The sequence below is a fragment of the Bacillus rossius genome, chromosome 2, assembly GCF_032445375.1.
Source record: "Bacillus rossius redtenbacheri isolate Brsri chromosome 2, Brsri_v3, whole genome shotgun sequence".
Classification (NCBI taxonomy): Eukaryota; Metazoa; Arthropoda; class Insecta; order Phasmatodea; family Bacillidae; genus Bacillus; species Bacillus rossius.
Window position 1 is genome coordinate 62,871,888 of NC_086331.1, and position 10,679 is coordinate 62,882,566.

At 36.6% G+C, this 10,679-nt stretch overlaps 1 protein-coding gene across 1 annotated transcript; it reads left to right on the top strand.

Moving 5' to 3' along the window:
• The first annotated feature begins 2,394 nt into the window (after window positions 1-2,394).
• On the top strand, window positions 2,395-9,018 carry LOC134529326 (uncharacterized). The gene is made up of 2 exons (XM_063363273.1): window positions 2,395-7,658; window positions 8,896-9,018. The coding sequence occupies exon 1, from the start codon at window positions 2,778-2,780 to the stop codon at window positions 7,476-7,478; it is 4,701 nt and encodes a 1,566-aa protein (XP_063219343.1). The 5' UTR covers window positions 2,395-2,777; the 3' UTR covers window positions 7,479-7,658; window positions 8,896-9,018.
• Window positions 9,019-10,679: the final 1,661 nt, after the last annotated feature.

The following is a 10,679-nucleotide window of genomic DNA, read 5'->3' on the forward strand; positions in this document are numbered from 1 at the left end:
GATGAACGTAACGTGACACTTTTTCGTGCGTACATGGCTAATGAACGTAACGGGACACTTTTTCGTGAGTGCATGGCCGGCGGAAGTGACGTAATCCAACATGGCTGATGAAGCGAAGCCTTAAGGTAGCTGGATCGGATCCCCGGATCCCCCTCCGTCCTCTGGTGTCCCAGAACGAACTATATATATCTACTAGCGCCACCTGAAAATGGTAAAACTTGCCAATGTGGGTGTGAAAATAAGCAAAAACATTGCAAAAAATCGGTGTAAAAGCTGAATAAGCTATCGCTATAGCGAAGATGAGCCCACGGTGCATTCATTATTTACGAACTTTTTCCTACACAATCTATGGGAAAATGGTGGTGCCGATGATAATTATCGTTATAGCGGATTTCATGTTATAGACCGTACTCGCTACGACAGACTTTTACTGTATGTGTTTCCAAGTTCTATTATTTACTTACCACGACAATAAATTGACATTTTATGATTATAGTTTTTCTGCTTGGATAGTATAACATTGGTTCCACGTTAAAGCAGTGCACTGGGATTACGCAGGGAATGTGGGAAATGTACAGGAAAGCATATGGAATGAATAACTTTCTTTTCAGCTGCACTTGTACTAGAAATGGCCATTTTACTCTGCAACAGCACAAGCTATCACAAAATATTCTTGTCACAGTAGGGAGTTCCAGGGCCACCAAGTGCTCCACGATGAATTCCGTAGATAATTAAAACTTTACAGTTAGTTATTTTGGTGGCCATTTTGAAATACAAAATAATTGCAATCCAGGGGACAATCAGAATCCCTTGCATAGTGTACAAAATAAAGCTTTTGTGAAACGTTTCTGTCCGTCTGTAAGATCTAGTGAATGACTGAAAGTAAGTATCTAGATTAGAGTTATACTCAAAATAGGACTGGCGTTTTTACTGTAGGAAGCATGGAACTGTTTTATACTGAGGAGAAATAATATTGACATAGATGACCGAAAAAATAATTTAAAGTAGGCATCTGCGAGAACTCAAATTTTTGAGCCGAGTCACGCTTGAATTAAAAACTGCAGCTTGAAATATCCAAGGCTAAAAAAAAACTGAACTTATGAGTTTTTATTTGTACCATAATAAGCACAACTGTTTAGTAATGCTGCATTTTATTTATTGCAAATTTTGTATAAAAATAGGCTCCATTCAAAACTCGTGAGCTTTCTGGAAAACTTGCTCGAACTCAGCTTCAGTTCAAAAACCTGTACTTGCAGATCCCTAATTTAAAGTAAAATATTATCTTGTGTCTAATCCTTCATGGTATCGGCACATAGTATCGCCAGAATTGGCCCATAAGAATCTGTAGTAATGGAATTGATAAAAAGTTGTATCAGTCCAGCCCTACTGTTTTGTTACAGTAGAACCTCGTTTTTACTTATTTCAAGGGACCAAGAAAAAAATAAGTAAAAATCGGGAGAAATGTAAAAGGAGGGAAGTGTTTGAAATTTTTTTATTCTTACTATGGTGGAAACAAGCAAATACACACAACAGCAAATAAAAAAGAGAAGATTACGTTTTTACTATAACAATTATCTCACATGGTGAAAACAATAAATCCACCCAAACTTGCAGTAATTCACAATTAATGTTTATTTAAAGTTGAAGATTAAAATTTTGGTTATTGAAGAAAGGATGTGAATGTTGAGCATTTTAAAACGTCCACTATTAATAGTGAGATTTTATCACACAATTCTTATTTCTGACTTTGTGTATAATCGCTTGTTAATATTGATTTAATTTCAGAAATTTTATAGTAAACATTTGTTCTAAAGTAACACGGCTACAGAACATAAAAGGTTAAAAAAAAAAAAATTTCAGATGTGATGTTTGGAAATTCAGTGCTGCCAATCGTCTTTTTGCAATATTTCTTATGTGGTAAACCGAAAATTGCCGAACATGCATGAAGTCGCCATATTTACAAGAATTTTATATGTTGCTTTTAAAGTTATGTTAGTGGTACCACCATAGTACAATATTTATTTAATTAAAAACTCCACTATACAACTTAATTTTTAAGCATTATTCATTAAAGTTCAAAAGAGAGAGATAAAATATCAACTAAATTTTCACGTTCACGTCACCAAAGATTTGTTTACAATGGGTAAAGAACCTACCATGACCTCAAAACATACAATCACGTATAATAAGTAAAGTTTACTCTATTCGCTTTCAATTTTTATTGTTCCATCACAACTTTTCTAACAATTTTCTATTAAATACAGCACTGTTACAACGTAAATTTAAGGAAACACTTTCGTTTAACACGGGAAAATAATGCATTATAGTCCAGTAGAAATTATTGAAGTCCGTGCGTTTTTAAAGGGGGACCTTTTTTTTATTATTGCAATCCATTTTTGGTAAGCCAAAGAGGAATTTAAGCATGGGAGCCATTTCTGAAATTTTGGCATTTGGCCGCCATATTGAAAAAACAAAACCCAGTGCTTTTACATGATAATTCTTGGTATATTCACCAAACTAACCCTTTTTTTTAGGTCGGGGCTTTTTTTAATAATTACATTTCATTCATTACATTATATAATGTAGTTAGCATGGTAGACATTTGTTTAATTTTAGCATTTACGTGCTATTAATGTAAAAAAAGAAACCAGTATATACTATATGACAGTTTTAATTGGAAGTCTCAAATGTCCTATGTGTAATTGTTATGTTAGTACTATAGTCTGTATATATTTTCTTTTCTTTGTTGCAGTGAGTTAGTACAATAGAAATGGAAAATGGATGATCCTGGTGCATCAAAATTAAGAAAAAGACATGCATTATTGAATGCATCGCCACCTGAACCTATTGGCAAGAAAACAAAAACACGTGCAGAAGACGACTGTGTGATATGTAAGCAATCAACTACATCTAAAAGAAATCCACTACAGAATCCAAATCAGGACACCTGGAACAAAATTGCAGAAAAAGCACTAGAATGGAAGGATTTAGGGACGAGCTTTGATGATATTCACGAAAAGATACAGGTAAATGCTTTGCCTAGGAAAATTCATAAAGTCTGCAGGCTTGAAGTCGTTGGTCATAAGCTATTACGAGCACAGGATACATATTATAGAAAATCTATGCCTGAAGAAAATGTGGGAGAAGCTGCTGGTACCTCTGCAGAACACACAAAAGAACAACGCATACGAAGCAGCCGCATTGTTTCTAAATCTGTTTGTGTTTTCTGTACAGAAACCTTGGAGGGAAAAACTGTTAGAAACAATGTTGGTGGAAGAACACCAGTGAAGGTTCACAGACTGGAAACACAAGATGCTTGGAAAACTTTCTCCAAAGCAGTCGAGTACGTTGATGATAAACAAACTAAGGATAGACTGCAGGCTATAATTACTTTCTGTGACAATGAAGGAGGGATACGGAAAGCAGCTGCGTTGGATATTAAATATCACAAAGACTGTTGGAAGACATACTGCAGACCAGTGTACCACCAGAATGCGAGCGGCATAAAAAAGGAACATAAGCAACAGCGATTAAAATGGTTGGAAGAAAAACAAACTGAAGCATTTAATAGCCTGTGTGAATATATTGTTGAGTACTTGGACATCCGCAAAGAGGTTTATACTCTGAGAGACTTACTGTCAGAATATGAGCAAATTCAGAGAGACATGATGATCAGAAATGAAGAAATCAGAAACACATGTGACGACAAATACGCCCTACGTTCCCTTCGCCAAAAACTGGAAACACGTTTTGGAAACAATATTGGATTTCAGCCGAGATACCGGCGAAACGAATCTTCAATAGTGTTTTTTACTAAGCATGGTGGGGCATATGTGGAAAGTGCTTTGAATAGTTGGGGCATGAACACTTCAAATTTGATACAGAACGTTGCTAAAATTCTACATGGTAAACATAGAAAAGTGCCTGGAATACCATGGCCATGCCAGGTTGAAGAACTCAAGAATGATAATACCCCTAATGACATCCATAACTTAATAGCCTTGCTTGCTGACCCTTATGCTAAATTGGAAGAAGACCGTGCAGTTGTTGAAGAACGTTTGCAGTCAGCTGTTCGTTTCCTATCTGAAGGTGTAATGCATTTAATTACAAGAAAACGCCAACCACTGCAAGTAAGTTTATCAATATCTGTACACAACTTGACGGGCAGCAAGGAGCTTATCAATGTTCTCAAAAAATTGAGAATTGGCATTTCATATGATGATGTACTCGACGAGTTGTCAGCATTAGCATTACAGCAACACAACAACGGAGAACTTAATAATACTGGTTCAGATATCCTAATATGTCCACAACAAATAGCATCAGGTCAGCCGGGAACAGTAGTGATGGATAATGATGATTTTAAAGAAGACGGACTTACCGGTTCTGAGACTAGTCATTACACGAATGTCATAATGGCACAATCAAAATCTTTTCGTTGTGATGCACAGACGAATAGCACAACATTAATTATACCAACGCCTGAAGCCAGAAGAGCTCTAGTTTGCCCTGTTGTTACCAAAAACTTGCAAAATGATGGCATACATAGCGACCCACAACCACATCAATTGAAACCTGCTGAAAACACTGTAACAGTTCACAGACTGGTAGCTCACTCACTTCACCGTGTGATTCAAAAAGAAGGAACTGTGCCTTCATATACTGGTTACCATTGTCACCTTTCAAGTGATACGGACAAGTGGGAAACATATAATGTCAAATCTTATTCACAACCACCAGGTAAGGAAGTTGTCAAAGATGTGTTGAATTGGTGCCAACGAGTTGCCAAACACAAAAAAATGCCTCTTATTCAACTTGTTGGTGACCAAGCAATATATAAATATATTGAAGAATGCCTATGCGAGGATGAGGATAGGTGGTCTCTCGTAAAGGGTGTGTTAGGTGGATTTCACACAGAATTGTCATACCTTAATGCTGTAGGAAAAAGATATTCTGGAAGTGGTATCGAAGAATTAGCTGTTGCTGCAGGTGTTGTAGCTGTAGGAAGTTTAAGTCAAGCATTATCTGGGAAACATTACAACAGGGCAATGCGTCTGCACAAATTGATAGCAGAAGCTTTAATACATATGCTTACACAAAGTTACATTGAAAATCACCCAGATATACTTGAAGGCTTAGAACAGGTGGTGGATATTTCAACAGAAAAAGAATTTGATGAATTTGTTGCATCACACTCATTTAATGAATTCGTGCAATTGATGTTCCAAAATATCTTTGACAGTAACTCAGATATGGCAAAATTTTGGCTATCTTATATTATTGATGTGGAAGTCTTGTTTCAGCACTACCACTGTCTACGGAGTGGAGTAAATTTTGATGAATACTTAAACAGTTGTCGTAGAATGCTTCCTCTACTAGCATCATATGGAAACATAAATTACCTTCGCTTCCTCTCTCTCTATTATTGGCGAATGTCCAACTTGACAGATAATGAGAAGAAACATATGGCTTCAATATACTCATTTTCATTGACTGGCAAGAGTTACAGCAAATTGCCTCCTGACCAGGTCATTGAAATGACTATGAACAAACAATCCAAGAACCGTAGAAGTGGTGGCTGGGTGGGATTTTCCAAGAATCTATCCATGATTGCTATTAACATTTTAAGCAGGCCTGCTGTGTTGTACTTGAGAGAGCAATTGCAAGAAGCCATAGATATGAAGAAGCCTATTTACAGCCACCCAGAATTGGGTCCATCGAGGATGAAGAAAGACTTTCGAGTGATTCACGAAGTGAAACTTGCTCTAGAGGAATGGGATGCGAACCCATGGGACCTAAGTCGGCCAACTCTACGCTCACTTTGCACTGGACAGCCAGCACCAGAACATGTAGTGAAAAGTTTGGACACAGCTCATGATGAGGGAAATGCCATGGCAGAAGCAATATTGAACAGACTTTCTTCAGAAACTACATCACTCCACAACCCGATTACAAAGAGGAAAAGCCAAACGTTTGCGACGAAGACTGCCTCCACTGCAAAGAGCAGGCAAACACTGAGGACATTGGTAGATCATGCTGCAACAAAGCAAGTTGTCGATATGTTAACAAGTGGAGAAACTGCGACCATGACACTACTGGATATCATGCAGTATAGAATAACAACTGTGTGTTTATCATTGTTTACAGCTGATGGTATGTTCCATAAACCAGTTAAGTCAAAATTCATGACATTACTAGATCTGCACCCTGTGATGGCACCACCGCTTTACCATGCTATCGTAGATCTCGGAATGGCCTGGAACAAGATACCAGCTTGCAAGACTTGGAGTCTTTATGCCTACAACCTCTACAACTTCATACTAAGTCGCCATCCTGAAGCAGTAGCATTTCACATAGTCAATGATATTTACAACGAAGAAACATTGATTGACAGTACTAAATATCATGAGCAAAAACGTCGTATGATATCGTATGGGTTCGTGCCGAACATTTACCCCATTGCTGACAAGCAAATGCCTACAGGAAGTGCATGGCGTTCATTTCTCTCAAAGCCTGCAAATAAACTAAGACTTCAACACTTCCTTCTCAATGAATGGCAATCCTATAAGCACAATACTAACTGGTATTACACGAAAGATCTTCTCTGCTATGATCTCATATCCAACGAATGTGATCCCCGATTCGAAGCACCACTGCCATGTGAAGCAGATATCAGGGCGTTCTTCCAAGCAGCACAATTAGATGATCCTCATCCAATTGTACTTGATTTCGAAGACACAGATGTATGGGTTATTGCTTCATACATCAGTCATATAACCGAGCAGGATATGTACATGTATAAAAGGAAATCGGGAAGTTCTGCAGAATTCTACATCTGTCGCTCATTGTTCTCTAAAAAAGACAAAGCATGTGCTGCTCTTGGTCTCTACACATTTACAGGTTGTGACACGGTAGAAGGTTTCTTTGGCTGTGGCAAAGTGACAGCAATGAAACGCATTCTCCAATCAAATAATCTGACATACCTACAGACAGTACTACAACTAGGAGTCAGCAAAGAACTATCCCATGAAATGTTCATTCAACTGGAGTTGTTAACGATTAGGATTATCTACAATGACTCTGTGAGTCAACGATTGTGTGAAGCACGAGAAAGAAAATGGAGGCAGTTACGACATTATGATTCTGCCAGGTTGCCTCCAGACGAGGACTCATTTAGACAACACTGTCTCCGAAGTCATTTGCAAGCTTATGAATACAAGAATGCGAGACTTCTAAAGCAGTTGCCCCCTACTAACTTCGGTTGGGAAAGGCACAAAGATGGATTGCGACCTGTCACACACACCATACCCGCACTTCCATTTGGAACCCAATTGCCTCAATCCAATGAAACCCTTTCAGAGGAGTGTGACAATGAATTAGAAGATGAAAAGGAGCAAGTCAGTGGAATTCTTTATGACTCATCATTGGAAACCAGCGATACAGATGAAGAGTATAGTGATTCAGTGGAAGATCAGTGAGATGATTTTCATATACAGTGAACATTAACTATGTGTGATGTTACATTCAAGACATTTCCATATGTAAAAAAAAAGTCCTGTTTAAAAATGCACAGGCTGTGGTGTATAAACCTGAAAAATCATAAAGCATACACTAGCTTCTGTTTTTCAAAATGGCGGCCAAATTCCAACATTACCAAGGTGACTCCCATGCTAAATTTAATTCTCTAAATGTTAATAATGAAATTCAATCTAAATATTAAGGTCCTGTTTAAAAATGCACAGGCTGTGGTGTATAAACCTGAAAAATCATATTGCATACACTAGTTTCTGTTTTTCAAAATGGCGGCCAAATGCCAAAATTACAAAGGTGACTCCCATGCTAAATTTCATTCTTTCAATGTTAATAATGAAATTCAAACTAAATATAAAAATCCTGTTTAAAAATGCACAGGCTGTGGTGTATAAACCTGAAAAATCATATAGCATACACTAGTTTCTGTTTTTCAAAATGGCAGCCAAATGCCAAAATTACAAAGGTGACTCCCATGCTAAATTTCATCCTTGGCATTCCAAAAATGATTTCCAATCATAAAAAAAAGGTCCCCTAAAAAAACGCACGAACCTTTGTATATCGACCGGACTAATTAATACTGTAGGGAAAATGACGGTGCAAGAGAAAAAATACGTTAATCACGGGAATTCATTGATCCCGGGTTCATACAAATGAGGTTCTATTGTACTTTATAAATTGTTCAGGCTAGCCACAGGGATAGGTACATCCAGCATATCAAATAATAGAGCATATTTTTTGAAAAGTTTTTGGAACTGTTTCACTTTGTGTACTGAAGGAAATGTGATGGGCCGCTCTGTCTCTAGTAATGATCATAACAATGCAAGCTGCTAACAGCTAGGGTTTTCTTTTCAAAAGTTGGATTTCAAAAAGTCTTTCCAGTGGTGAACGGACTATACTTTTAATAAAGCAAAAAATCCACTGTAATCAAGTACATATTATGTTTAACACTGCAGTGTTTTGCAACAATAAGGAATAAATAACTTTTTAACTGTGAATAAGTGTGTATCATTTGCTCACTACAAAAGAGCGGTTGGCTTTTCCTACCACTGTCTTATTTATTTTAAATGTCATAAAATAATTATTTAAAATGTTTGGTAATTAACAGATGGAATTATGGTAATTCAGAGACTAAACATGTTTTTATTTCCAATCTTCCAGCATTTCATATACGCATTTTGGTGTTATGAAATGCACTCATTCAGGTTTTGAAATGTTCACTACAAATGTTGACCCAACACAAACCGTGATGGATTTCCCTTTAATTTGTTTATTTATGTAGGCATAACATGGGTGTTGTCTAAACACTACATGTTTTATATATATAGCCTTTGCATTACTAAGAATGGTTTTTTCTTTTTTCAGGAAGTTGCCAGTTTTGACCAGTGTTGAAAAAAGAAGCATAAGAACTTAAGTGAACTACTTTGTAATGAATTTTACCAGGACATGAATTATTGTGCCAAATGAATGTTTAAAAATACCTTGCATATAATATTTTGATACTCTACTTTGAAAACTATAAAATACTTTGTAGAAATATTGCAGAATTAAACTTTTACTTACATTTATTAAAAGGTTTTGTTTTTTAACTGCCTTCATGCAACACTAATGTATTGATTCAAAGCTACTAAGCCTAACCAAAATACTTACCAGACCAGTCTCCAGCTGCGAACGAGTCTCCTCAAAACTCGGTCCAATCTTCAGCGTGACCGACTCTGGCTTTTGTGATCTCGACTTGAAGGTCCTCCGGAGTCAAAACAGACACATTGTTAACTTCGAGGATAATGTTGCGAACATGGTGCAAACCTTGTCTGTCGATTATGCCTCAATATATCGAGGGTCAAACGTTGGCCTCTTACTACAAATAAAAAAACTTAATTTTGTGAAAGTAAAAAAAAGTTTGTTTATTTTAATGTTTTCTGTGTGACTTATGTAAAATATTTTTACTGTAATAATAGTGAAGCTATTAAAAGATAATTCTGTCATGTACTACTATTTAATTTTTCAGTATATATTTTATTTCTACCAACAGAGTTTATTTTTTAATAACTTGTGTGTATTATCTACATTATCTATTACTTACTTAGATAAAGAGAATTAATTCATCGTACAGTAGCATCCCGATTTGATGAGATGCCATGGTTTTCTAAAATCTTTCCGCTAAATCAGTGTTTCATTAAATCCAACTTCACCATTGACCTCCAAATGTCCTTTGGTACGACATGATTCATGTTTTTCTATACCAAGTTTTTAAATTGCGAATGTAAAACTTATATCACCCTACTTTCAGATCTGTCAGAAAAGTGAAGTTACTGTATTTAATTGCATAATGTCCACATTTATTTTTAAATACTTGAAATGGATTTTTTTTTTGAATTTACATAAAGTCCACACCAGATTAAAGTAACAAGATATTAGTTCCGTGCTGAGAACGTCACCATCCTGGTTGTTTTGTTTATTGATCACTGTTGCCAAATCTATGGCGAGTTATCGTACAACGCAATAGTATTAAGCGAGATTCACGCATTTATTAGTTACGGTAAGAAGACACAAGATTTTTGTTGCTTGTACGTACCAGAGTTCTTGCTACTTTGTACAAGAAATATATCTGTAAGGTAAAGCAATGCTTGTATTCCGCCATCTTTGCCATCATCTTATTTACCGCTGGCTCTACCAAACATAGGGAGGGAGGTTCACCAGCGCCGGCTAATGCAGACATTAGACATTTGCCGCATGTCGTCAGTGGCCGCCCGTCACAATCATTGCACCAATTACACTTCTTTCTGTCCAGACAGTAAAGTGTGTGATATCTGACGGACGAGACAGTCATTGGTGTCAACGACTGCAGTGTAAGCATGGTCCAACTCCGGTTGGTTACCGGTGTGGGTGATCAAAAATAATATTGTAACGTTTTTACGCAATGTTTTCTCATCACAGCAAGGTAAATCCAAATAAACTAATTATGATATAAGAAAATTTTTTATTCTACATAAAAACATGATGTAAAATTTTGAGAAAAAATAATTTTCGGGCTTCACCTCATAATGTCCGCACCCCATTTTCTTCATAAAAAATGTTGCCAAATTACTGCAGACATTATGCGAGTAAATACAGTATTAATGTGATATGGGCAACAACCAGGGTTTTAA

Bases quoted from the DNA above. Each gene is read 5' to 3' on its own strand.
- LOC134529326 (XM_063363273.1), top strand. From the start codon at position 2,778: ATGGATGATCCTGGTGCATCAAAATTAAGAAAAAGACATGCATTATTG.